This window comes from Propithecus coquereli, unplaced genomic scaffold, assembly GCF_000956105.1.
Source record: "Propithecus coquereli isolate 6110/MARCELLA unplaced genomic scaffold, Pcoq_1.0 Scaffold150, whole genome shotgun sequence".
NCBI lineage: Eukaryota > Metazoa > Chordata > Mammalia > Primates > Indriidae > Propithecus > Propithecus coquereli.
In genome coordinates, this window is record NW_012139414.1 from 6,669,856 (window position 1) to 6,683,178 (window position 13,323).

The window sequence follows — 13,323 nt, forward strand, 5'->3', positions numbered from 1 at the left end:
ACTCGGGAGGCTGAGGCAGGAGGATTGCTTGAGCCCAGGAGTCTGAGGTTGCTGTGAGCTAGGCTGACGCCACGGCACTCACTCTAGCCAGGGCAACAAAGTGAGACTCTGTCTCAAAAAAAACAAAAAAAACATCTCTTGAAACTTCTCTCAGCTGCCTTCAAAGAAAAGTTTCACCTCTCAAGTTCTATTAATAAACTCCTAATGTATTGAAATCCTCTTTTTTAGTTCTATTTTTAGGTAAACAATGGTCTAGTGCTTGTAATTTCTAGTTTCACAAGGTCTGTCCTGTAGCTTTCAGAAAAGGGTCTTCAAAACCCCTGTGGAATACTTTAAACATAAACCAGTTGATCTTGAACTTTCTAGAATTTTTGGAGAAAATGTAAGTACAAGGCCCACATTCAGGCTTTTAGAAGGCCCCCACCTTCAATCTCTTATCAGGTTGCCTGAGCAAAAGCGGGGGGTGTGGGCCTTGCCCCAAAGGAGTCAATTCGTGGGGCTTAATGTCATAGCCTGGCAGAAAAGTCTAGAACAACAAACATGACAATATTGGGCCACTTAGAGTCTACCTACAGAACTTGTACAGGATATTACAGAGAATAATTTACTTAATAATAGGAGTTGAAATGCAAAGATGTACAAAGAGAAGTCGAACCAGAGAGGGCAGAAGAATCACTTGGAGTAAAGCCCCTCTTGCTGTAGTAGAGGTGGTACGATGATCCTGTTCCTAGAGCATCCTGGCACTAAGATCCTGTGAGCGCCCAGCCTCCTTTGCAACCCTGATAATAGCTTCAGCAAACCCTCATTTCTTCTTGTAGCTTGGGTGACTCTCTGGTTCTTACAACCAAAGGAGCCTACTTAATGGCCTGCCTCCAACACTGCTAGTATCAGTTGACCCACTTTCCTTCCCAGCAGAATTTCATTAATAATTTCTAAATGAGCAAGTCTTTCAAGCTCCTCTCCCTAATGAAGGAGAGGCTGGCCAAAGTTGAACATCCTCTCCATTAGGATTTTTTTTTAAAACTTAAAACCTTTGTGTTGTAATTCTCCTAAGTTATTCCTAAAAGAAACAGAAACCTCATTAGGAGTCTGGACCTGTCCAGAATGGCAGAGCCACATCCATCTGGGGTGCTTCATTTACTTCCTGATCAAACCAGAAACATAATTCAAAGCATGTCTCTAATTAACCAATCAGAAGTATCATTTTAATATGTTGGTGTAGCCTAGGGATTACCTTGCCTCACCAATTGCCTTCCTCCATCCAAAATTATCTGGAATATATATATGCAATTGAGTCTTAAGAAATTTACTCTAGCTGTATTTGACCTTAGTCTAGTTCAATGCCCAAGAAATGAGACCTTGATCACTGAAAATGAAGGGGAAAAGGAGTTAACATGCTATTCTGAATACATCAAATTCCTAAAACTTTTACTACATTCCAATGTATCTTTGGAAGTCTGCATTTTAGAAATATTTTAATGACTTTTTGCTCACTGAAAAAAGTATCGAGTAAGGCCGGGCGCGGTGGCTCACGCCTGTAATCCTAGCTCTCTGGGAGGCCGAGGCGGGCGGATTGTTTGAGTTCAGGAGTTCGAAACCAGCCTGAGCAAGAGCGAGACCCCATCTCTACTAAAATTAGAAAGAAATTAATTGGACAACTAAAAATATATATAGAAAAAAAAAATTAGCCGGGCATGGTGGCGCATGCCTGTAGTCCCAGCTACCCGGGAGCCTGAGGCAGGAGGATCACTTGAGCCCAGGAATTTGAGGTTGCTGTGAGCTAGGATGACGCCACGACACTCTAGCCCGGGCAACACAGTGAGACTCTGTCTCAAAAAAAAAAAAAAAAAAAGTATTGAGTAATATTATAGCAAAATGTTAATCTCCGGGAAAAACATCCAAAAGCTCTCAGTTTCACTGACCTGTAATTGCTTTCACCACCATATCAGATACTTCTGGAATTTCTTCATTAACAGGGACACAGAGCATCTGAGGTGTAACCCAGTGCAGGGCTCTACAAAGAGAGAGAGAAATAAAGAAGAGTTCTAAGAATGGACTGTGGTCCTTCATCTTGCCATTTCCTTTAATTAAGGGAAAACATGGGGTGCCACAGATTAACCAAGCAATCCTGAGTCCAAGCACATCACCCCCGCCCAGGTTAGGAGCTCGACTGGTGTGACAAAGTAACTAGAATCCTAAAATGACACTTTTCTTCTGCACTTATCACAAGAAGAATAGAAGACAATTTTACTGGTTGCAATGAAATCATATAGCACAACTAAGACTAAAAAACAGGTATTTGAGAGTGAAGATTTGAGAAGAAATCTACTATTCTCTGTCCTGTCTATTGCCATTATTGTCCTTCTGAGACACCCTGGACCCCATGTAAGAGGCCATCCAAGCATGGGTCCCCTCAGTCTGAATCTCAGTGTGTTTCCTGGTCACACCCTAACCTCACTCCAAAGACTTTGCCTCTTGGTCTAGGGCCCATCTAGTTACTTCTGGCTTCTGACCTCAGGCTCAATCTTCCATCTTCCCAGTATCAACTCCTCACTTCTGGTGTGACACCTCTAAGTACTGACCTACTAACTATCAGCCCTTTTCCTGGGAGTCCCCTGGGACTCGCAGGCCCAATGCCTCATCATGCTCAGCCACGGACCTGGCCCCACATGGGCGGCCTCTAACTCAGCATCCACTGCCACTGAAGCGCACAGTACTGGGGCTCACTCCACTAGTCCTGGAAGACTGGGTGCTGTGGGAATTGCCATCAACCCAGCGCAAGTGAGAGCGCTGACAGGAGGAATGGCTGAATAACGCGCACCCCTGGTGGGGATGAGGAAAGATGATACCCACTGCCTTGGCATGGATACTCACAGCTTCCTGCCTAACACCATAGTGCAATGAACCAAAACAACTAGTCCTCCTGTTCCTTGGACATTTTGTTGATTTGAAACAATCTCAAACATCAAACATAATTCTTACCTAAAGCTGTCTGGAGCTGGCAGATGGATAAGCAAGATTACCACGTTCCTTTTCTTTCTGACACCACAGAGAGCTTATATGCCAAGGAAGGCAGGTACGTTAGCTGTTACTTTCTCTTAAGGTTTGAAACTCAAGTGCCTTATTTTTCCGCAACATTTTCTTCCATTAGTAGGTAGAGTAAATATAAGACAAAGCAAAACAACTACCTGATCCTCTTTTGAATGGCAAGATCTTTCTTCTCATCGTCAGTAGTTTCTGGACAGAACACATATTTATAGAGACGAGTCATGATGTACTTTTCGATCTGATCCATTATCTTCTCAACTCTTTCTGGAGGCACTGAAATACCCAAATGGATATAAAAGCTCAAGAGAAGGATGGACATTTTAAATTAAGAGTATGTTTTCATAGTACTTTCTACACAACAAAAACCCTAAATTTGCTAGAAATACATTAAACACACACAGAAACAAAAGCATAAAATGTTACATTAAAAAATACTATTTAAAAAATTACCTCAACTTTTGGCCTTTTACAGGATCCCCACTTCTAACTTAAGCTGTTGTGGCAGGACCTCACAGGTGACACCCTGCCGAGCGGGAAGACCTCAGCATGTGTCACTCCCTGCTGCTACATTAGAAAAGCACTTGAAATTCCCAAGATGGACAAATACTGGCAAGACTTATCCTTTCATTTTTCTGAGGTTTACCATAAAACCCTAGAGATCTCTCTGAGGCATACATCTGGGGAAGATTTCTAAGACATACACATGTACTAAGTACATCTTAAAGTCCAACACCAATGGGGGTCGAACTCAAGACGAATCCCTAAAAACCTAAAGCTCTATGTCAATATTTTTACTGCAATGACTCACCAAAATAGTGATTCCAAGATGGGGGATTCATTTAGAAAAGTCTCCCAGGAGGTTTTAATCCGCTGGACCCCCTACCCCTAATGGAATTATTGAACATTACTCAATAAATTATCCAATTGCTCTTGAGAAGGTACACATGGTAGTATTCAAAGGCATTGCTGACTGTAAGACCAGTTACGGGAATGTCAGTGGAGTAGTTTACAGCATGGAGTAGACAAACCGGCCAGGCCGTCAGAGAAAGAGAGAAATTGCTAAGAGACTGACCAGTCAGTCCCCGTGCAACTACCAGACTCAATCTCTCAATGGCTGGCTAACAAAATACTACCTTTTCCACGAGTCTGCATTTTTTCAGCCACATTCTGGTAAAAATCCTGAGTACATTCTGACTGTTCCTCAATGCTTAAGTCCTGAAACAAAGAGACAAAGAGGCCACTTGGTAGCTGAAGAAAGTTCATAAGTAAGTATAGTCTAAATTTTGAGAAGTTTCCAAAATCCATTCTTTGCCTTGGTGCTAAGGCTAAAAGTACTTATAAATTATATTAATACTGCAGGGGAGAAAAACCTATCCATTAATATTATTTACAACATCCCAAGATCTTTTAATTCATTCACTAAATATACATAGTCTTAACAGAGATATAATGCATGTTGTGATAATTTACATAGTTTATATACATTTCCATTTATCTAATCATCTTAATCATTTTTGGTGGCTTTATAATATTCCATTATATAATATTAACCAATTTACTTAACTATCATCTACCACTGTGCATTTGGATAGGTTCCCTTTTTTTCACTATTATGCACTGCAGCTATAACAATTCTGAGAAGACTGTTTTATTTTGGGTTATTTCTTTTTGTTACATTTCCAAAAGTGTCATTAACAGTTTAATAATTAGGAACAACTTTATAGCTCTAAGTATCTATTGCTAGACACAATCCTCAGAAGCTCCAGTGGACACTGGCATTAGCCATGTGTGTGCTTATTTCTCCATGGCTCCTACAACATTGGGCTTCATAATTTTTATTTGGTTTTACAGATTTTATTAGGTATAATATATATTTATTCCCCACTTTCTTCCAAAGAATATTTAAAGTCTCTATAAAAGATAAATACAGTTCAGCACAATAGACTAGAAAATAAAAAGAACAAATAAGTAAAAAGAAAAACAAAACATGGTGAGAGGGCCAGGCATGGTGGCTCACGCCTGTAATCCCAGCACTCTGGGAGGCTGAGGTGGGAGGATCGCTTGAGGTCAGGAGTTCGAGACCACCCTGAGCAAGAGCGAGACCCCGTCTCTCCTAAAAATAGAAAAAATTAGCTCTGCAACTAAAATAGAAACAAAAAATTAGCTGGGCGTGGTAGCCAGCACCTGTAGTCCCAGCTACTTGGGAGGCTGAGGTGGGAGGCTTGCTTGAGCCCAGGAGTTTGAGGTTGCTGTGAGCTAGGCTGACACCATGGCACTCACTCTACCCCAGGCAACAAAGCGAAATTCTGTCTAGAAAAACAAAACAAAACAAAAAAAATACATGGTGAGAGACTGAAAGCAGAGCCAGGAATGACAACACAAAAATGTATTCCTTGAAGGTGTATAAGTTAGTCAAGAGTCAGCTGATAAATTTGTCACCAAATAAACTTTCTAGCAGTCATCGTTAAGATGAAAATAGCTATATAATTCAGTATTCAAAGATGAAGGCAAACTAATTTTTCAGGAGAAATTATGACACCAAAATCAGAAATTTCTCCCAAGGGCTCTCATAAAGATGTCATGGCAGAAGGGCATGAATATGGCCCAGGACAGATTCCACAGGACTGTTTCTCACAGACTTCATCTACACAGGCCAAGGACATGCCCCACCAAGGGCTGAGAAAGCCCTGTTGAAGCATGCAGCAGCCTGACACTCTGGCTTAATTCTGAAAGTGTGGTGGCACACGTGGGACAAGTGCCATCCGCAAGCCACAACTCCCTGCCTCCAGTGTCTTGCCCACTTACCCTTTCCTGTTTGGGCCCTTTTACCTCTCACCTGGAGTTTCCTACTCACCAGCCTTTGAACTTGCTCCCTTTTTAATCCATTTCACATACCATGGTCTAACTGATCATCTTAGATAATGATCTCTGTCAACTGTCTGCTGAAGGTACACTCGGTGCAAACAGTCCCCCCTCTTTCCCACTGACCTGCTGGTTTTCATAATGTTCTGAGAATCTCCTTTTCGTGTTCCCACCTCTCTAACACTGTTAAATTATTTTCTCTGTCCACACTACCTTTACTACTTTCCGATCCTCCAACAGCCATCCATGGAAGTCTCCAAAGCATCTTCTTTAAAGCTCAGTTCCCACTGTACATCCTCTGAGAAGCTGTCATTCATTACTTTAGTCAAAATAACCTTGTAGGTCTCTAAGCACTTAGGGTACTTTGTGATCACCTTGACGGCAGCTCTCATTACTGTCTTAATTGCTTATCTATTAATATTTGTGCCATTTGGTTAAATTAAAATTGATCCCTCAGCCAGGTGTAGTGGCTCATGCCTATAACCCCAGCACTCTGGGAGGCTGAGGTGGAGGATCACTTAAGGACAGGAGTTTGAGACCAGCCTGGGCAATGTAGCAAGACCCTATCTCAAAAAAAAATTTAAAAAATCCCTAGCATATGCACTATAACTGAATATTGTGGATTTACCTTGCCATGCTGCTATATTTATACCTCTATTACTGTTCTATTTTCCCTTGGATTTTCCTGATAATATTTTTTCTTGCATTTCTAAAAATTATATTTCTATCCATTCTAAAAACACTCATTACATGATTAGTAGAACTGCCAGCCACTGTGCCAATGATATAAACAGGCTAATAAAATGTTCAGAGGGCTTTTGGGTTAAATGGGAAGACTGAATGCAAATAATTACAATTGTCTGTAATTATGAGCAAGAAGAACAAAGTGCCACAGGCATATCATAAATCTCTCACTTCTTCTTCCAGCTATCTTTATCAATCATCTCTAAACAGGTATTGTTGTAGCAGCAGTAAGTGTCCTTTTTTCATATTAATAATTAACATGAAATGGTGGTGATGAGATAGATGTTTCTAGTGATGCTCATGAGAAAGGTTGTCTCCTTCCTGCTCTGTGGTGTGAACCCAAGGAGATCTGTAGCCACTCTATAAGAAAAGTCCTTCCTGAGAACACACTTGGGGCAAAAAAAAAAGTCCTGATCCTACTCACCGTGCTGCTGCTGCCTCTGTGTAGAGGCAGGACGGGCCTCGATCCCAGAACATACAGGGCTTTCTTTTCAACTACCACCACCTAACTCCCATATTTCCAGTTCTCCAATGAGATTTCAATCATTTTGTTTCCTATCTACCATCTATCTATGAATTGGTAAGGGAAAGTTATACTGTAAATTCTCTAAGCCTCATCTCTGTACCAAATTAGATCACCAGACAAACAGAGCCATGGACTGAACTTTAGGTCTGCTGGAAATATTTCTTCAGAGGACTAGTTTCAATATTATGCCTGGACTTTTTTTTTTTTTGAGACAGAGTCTCACTTTGTTGCCTGGGCTAGAGTGCCATGGCGTCATCCTAGCTCACAGCAACCTCAAACTCCTAGGCTCAAGCGATCCTCCTGCCTCAGCCTCCCGAGTAGCTGGGACTACAGGCATGTGCCACCATGCCCGGCTAATTTTTTCTATATATTTTTAGTTGTCCAATTAATTTCTTTCTATTTTTAGTAGAGACAGGGTCTCGCTCTTGCTCAGGCTGGTTTTGAACTCCTGAGCTCCAACAATCCGCCCGCCTCGGCCTCCCAGAGTGCTAGGATTACAGGTGTGAGCCACCGCGCCCGGCCTTATGCCTGGACTTTTATGCAGGTAATTACAGCAGCAGCTACATGAAGAACATGTCCATAGGAACATGTTTATAAACTCTAAATATCATCAAATTATTACCCTGCTCTTATTTTAAATCATTTTGTAATGATTTAAAATCCTTATGATAAGCAGAATGGGCTTAAATAAACAAAAGATGGACTACCATCTTTGGTATGTTTAGATTTTTTTTTTATTTCAGCATATTACAGGGGTACAAACGTTTATGTTACGTATATTGCCTCTGCCCCGCCTGAGTCAGAGCTTCAAGTGTGTCCATCCCCCAGATGGTGCACACCGCACCAATTAGGTGTGTATATACCCATCCCCTCATCCCCCCTCCCATCTGCCTGATACTCAATGAATGTTACTACTATATATGCACTTAAGTGTTGATCAGTTAATACTAATTTGATGGTGAGTACATGTGGTGCTTGTTTTTCCATTCTTATGATACTTCACTTAGTAGAATGGGCTCCAGCTCTATCCAGGATAATACAAGAGGTGCCAGATCACCATTGTTTTTTGTGGCTGAGTAGAACTTCATGGTATACATATATCACATTTTATTAATCCACTCATGTATTGATGGACACTTGGGTTGTTTCCACATCTCTGCAATTGTGAATTGTGCTGTTATAAACATGGTGGACAAAAAAAGCTGCCAGCCACAGTATCTCTACAAGAAGGATAGATTTTAGAAGAAAGTGAAAGTAAATAAACAGGCAGACAAACATAGATCGGATGAGGGTCAGAAGGAAGGGTGCCTGAAACTACAGGAGACTCCATGGGAAGAAGTTGTAGAAGAGGACTGGAGATTTTTTACTATTAAATGCACAAGTCTAATTTTATTTTTTTTATATGGGACTTTACTTAACATTTTAACTACTTGAATTTTGCTATAATTTAACTTACTTTCCTTTCTTTTTATTTCATTTTATTTTTTTAGAGACAGGGTCTCACTGTGTTGCCCAGGCTGAAGTGCAATGGCTGTTTTACGTGATCAGAGTGCACTACAGCCTTAAACTCCTTGATGCAAGTGATCCTCCTGCCTTAACCTCCAACTAGCTGGGACTACAGGAGTGTGCTATGGTGCCTGGCCCTATTCTTTTAGTACTTTCTACAATAAATTATCAATTCATTTTATCTACTTAGATAGTTTAAACATGGTTACCTTTCATTTGCACCGAATTTTAACATTTAACTTAGAACAAACTGTATTCATTCTTATGATTATCACTACAGGTTTGAGCAGCCCTAATCCGAAAATCCAAAATTCAAAATTTTTTCAGTGACGACACAACACCACAAGTGGAAAATTCCACACCTAACCTCATGTGATGGGTTGTAGTCAAAACTTTGTTTTGTGTGCAAAATTATTAAAAATATTGTATAAAATTATCTTCAGGCTGTGTGTATAAGGTATATATGAAACAAATGAATTTTGTGTTTAGACTTGGGTCTCCCTCCCAAAATACCTGTCTATATGCAAATATTTCAAAATCTGAAAAAATCCAAAATTCAAAACCACTTCTGGTCCCAAGCTTTTCGGATAAGGGATATTCAACCTGTAGTATTCCCTTCTAACTAAAAACACTTGGCCTCCATTTAAATACTCAGCTACTAGTAGCACTTCTAGGTCTGTTTTACTAGTAGCATTGGATCACCTTCTCCCCCAGCTGAGCACAATCACTGAAATTTTATGTTACAATTCAGAAAACTCCTTTTTCTATTTCTTTTTTTCTGTCTTTTTTTTTTAGGAGACAGGGTCTCACTCTGTTGCCCAGGCTGGAGTATAGTGGTATGATCATAGCTCACTGCAGCCTTGAACTCCTGGGCTCAAGTGATTCTCCTGCCTCCGCTGCCCAAGCAGCTGGCACTACAGGCATGTGCCCCCACGTCCGGCAAATTTTTGTATTTTTTGTCCATGTTGCCCAGGCTGGTCTTAAACTCTTGGCCTCAAGCAATCCTCCCCCCTCAACCTCCCAAAGCACTGGGATTACAGGCATGAGCCACCAGTCCTGGCTTCCCTTTTTTTTATTTCTATAGGACAGTTTACACTCCAGTGCAGAGTTTATTTTATAATGTAAAAAAACTCCCCTGCCACTTTGTCCCCATATCCTGCTTTAAATTCTTGTAGGACTTACCACTATGTTATAGATCTGCTTATTGTCCATTTTCCCCACTAAAATGTTAGCTCCATGACGGCACTGTTCACTACCTCATGCCTATAACAGAGGCAGGCATATGGTTAGTGCCCAATTATTAGTTGAATGAATAAATGTGGTCATTTGTTATTGTTCCTCCCTTTGTAATATTATAAATACGTTGGGAGACAATTCTCTACAGATCTCTTATATTTCTACACATCTTGTGAGCAGAGGGGATGACCACCTTTGTTTTGTACCATCTTTTCAAGGATATTTGTATAGCAAACAGCCTTGGAAGACAGACAGTGTCTTCCTCAACAGAAAAAGACAGACTGTTTACTGTCCAGTATAATAAGGAGTCCTAAGCTCAAAGTTTCTCTCCTCTAACAAAACTCACTGCTTGCACAGGCATTACTGCATTGCTCTGTGGAAGCTGATACTCAGGGAATTAGTGCAAATGCTGATACTCTGACTCTTGCTAATGCTGTAATAAACTGCCCTTTGTCTCTGACCCAGGAGACGAATGTCTTCTGCCGATATTCATGAAACTTGACAGGTTAACTTGTTAGTTTGCAAGTAAGATAACTCTCAGGCCCTTCCCAGTTCTTCCCAAAGGAGCTAAGTGATAGCGGGTTTGTGTTGGTAAGTTCTTTTAGGTTCTACAAAATTCCAAAAGGTTTTTCAAAGTTTTCCAAGGAAAAAAACATAGTCCAGCAGTGTAAACGAACCTTTTTCCTCAAGTATTCTCTAACCATTGTCTGGCATCTTCTTTTCTATAATGCCTAGTCATTTTACTTTTTCTAAAAAATTTTTTCTTTGTAGTTTAAAACACTGATAAGTGTCTTTCTTTGAATGAATATTAATGCTAAGAGGCACTCTGTACACCTTCTTGACTGGCCGAAGTCTTTTTTCCCACCTCCAGTTTAGAAAACTTTTGACTATTTCTTTAACTATGTTTTCTGTGTTTCTCACCTGTACTCTCATCATTAGAATTTGGATCTTCATGATCTATTTTCGGGGTTCATTAAGTTTTTTGTTGTTGTTGTTGTTGTTAGGGTGTTAGGGTTAGGGCTGTCATTAAGTTTTGTTTGTACTGCTCCTTAACTGTTTAATCTATTTAAGTTTTATCTTTGATGTCCATTTTTTTTGTATTACTAATTTCTGCTGCCTTCAATAATTTTTTTAGGAAAATAAATGTATTAGGGCTTTAATCCTCTTAACTAAAAATTAAACATTAACATTTGAAGTATACCAAGCATGCAGTCCTTACATTTGAGAAAGTCCATCTCACCATGGAATATACCTTGAGGTCCCTAGCAACTAGTTAAATATAGATTTAAACAGGGCAAAGATAATTGATTCCTGTTAAATTCAATTACTGGCAAAATAAAGGCATTGAGAATCGTTAAGGTACACAGGTTCATTTTATATCTCCAAAGAAAAGCCAGAAGTTGATCATTTTTAGCGTTTTTGTGACTAATGAACTCCCATGTTCTTCACAAAGGTCATCATAAAAATCATAACAATGTTTTAGCAAGAAGAATGTTTCAGCTCTTGCCTTTCCTTTATTGAATAAAATGTGTGGTGGACTAAGTATTCCAATGACTTGCATGCTACAAGGAGTGGCACAAGAGACACACAGTGCAGACAGAAGCAGCATCCAGGTAGCCATGCAGCAGAATTTCTGAAGTTGTTTAATTCATTTAAAATATTTTGATGTCACTAAAGTTTAAGCAGATGGAGCATTATTCATGACACTCTAGAGGTCCCATAGTGTCCATCTGGTCCTCTTCCCTAAGTATGTGGAACTGTTAAACATGTGGTACCAAAAATCAGGGAACAGACTCCCCAGTTTAAAAGTTCATTAATGCAACTATGTAACGGACTTAATTTTCTAGTTAGCCACTGGTTGGTTACTTAAGCTGTCCAACAAGATTTGGGGAAAGATCCGAAGTATTCATAGATTAGAAAAGATAAGCAAGTAATTTAAGAAAAAAATAAAAATCTTGTTAAGAGGCAGCTAAGCTTCCTTTTCCATCCTCACCAGGGTGGGTTTCAGAGGGCGCCCATGCAGCTTGTACCTCACCTTATTGGCTGGAACCACTGTGCCCAGCTCTTCCCCCTAAACCAGCATATGCAACAAGATTTCATGCTCAGAAGGGTTGAACTTGGCTTTGATAGGGTTCAGCTTGACTCTGCTTTCTGAATATCTTCTGGACTTCACTCACTGTAAGAGTCTTACAGAGGTTCTTTGGGTGAGGGTTATTGCCTTTAATTTCTTCTTTTGGAACACACTGTGCTGCCTTCTTCAAAATGTCTGCACCCTCCAAGAGTCCCTGCAGAAGCCCTGAATGCCATATAAATTTTCTCCTCCACCAACTTTAGGCTGCTCTGCTGCAAGCTCTCAGGATCTGCCAAAGTGCACTCATATATTTTCCCATTGCCTAGTTTTGGCTGCTTTTCTAACCTGCCTACTTCCACGAGTATCTTGTCTGTACAGGGAGTATTTGTCTTCTGTTTCACTTTGATCTGTGTCCTGTTCCAAGTTCTGGCAATTGTTCTTTTATTTTGTTGTCAAGCACAAAACAACCAAGGAGAGGGCCTGAGCGACGACACCCGAGCCAAGAGACTGCATCGCACCAGCCTCACGCACTGAGCCGTCAGGACTGCCCCTCAATAATGTTTTAAGTTTTCTCTCATATTAGTACATTCTTCTGTGACATGTTTTTTCTTATTTTTATTCATTTATCACATTCAACACAGTTCTCAAATCAATCTTTTATCTACTTTTGTTTCCTATGAATTAGACATTCCGCCAGCTCGGATGGTTTCCCATTGTTCTTATTGTCTCACTTCTCATCCTTGCTGCTTCTAATTTTAAAATTGGGTCCTGGGTTACTTTCTCCCCTCTGATTTTCTCACCGTAATTAAAGCCTATTGTGCTGATTAAAGTTTCTCTGTTGTGGATACATACTTCTGTTCTTCTAACAGTAATTACAAAGCAGGGCAAACTACTCCTTGCATAAACATATAGTTTAGAATAAGGGAGTCATTTCAAAGTAAAGAAGGGCATTTACCAGCCTGAGCAAGAGCGAGACCCCGTCTCTACTAAAATTAGAAAGAAATTAATCGGACAACTAAAACTATATAGAAAAAATTAGCCAGGCATGGTGGCGCATGTCTGTAGTCCCAGCTACTCGGGAGGCTGAGGCAGGAGGATCGCTTAAGCCCAGGAGTTTGAGGTTGCTGTGAGCTAGGCTGATGCCGCTGCACTCTAGCCCGGGCAAAAGAGTGAGACTGTCTCAAAAAAAAAAAAAGAAGGGCATTTAACTTTCTATTCATTCTGGGGACTAGACTGTGAATAAAGATGGAGCCATATCTTAAACTATGATAATTTTTTCTCCTCATTCAGGTATGGAAAAAGTTTTTTCACAAGTGTTAATACCAGAAAA

General features: G+C 40.3%; 1 protein-coding gene across 5 annotated transcripts in view; it reads right to left on the reverse strand.

Annotated features, from left to right (window-relative positions):
• RABGEF1 (RAB guanine nucleotide exchange factor (GEF) 1) overlaps positions 1-13,323 on the reverse strand; it is a 79,523-nt gene that overhangs the window by 8,229 nt on the left and 57,971 nt on the right. For all 5 annotated transcript variants that reach the window (XM_012640357.1, XM_012640353.1, XM_012640356.1 and 2 more), the window contains exons 5-7: positions 4,182-4,263; positions 3,189-3,321; positions 1,923-2,014 (exon numbers count right to left, since the gene is read on the reverse strand). In XM_012640357.1, the coding sequence (XP_012495811.1) occupies positions 1,923-2,014; positions 3,189-3,321; positions 4,182-4,263 (307 nt within the window). The remainder of the gene's footprint in view (positions 1-1,922; positions 2,015-3,188; positions 3,322-4,181; positions 4,264-13,323) is intronic.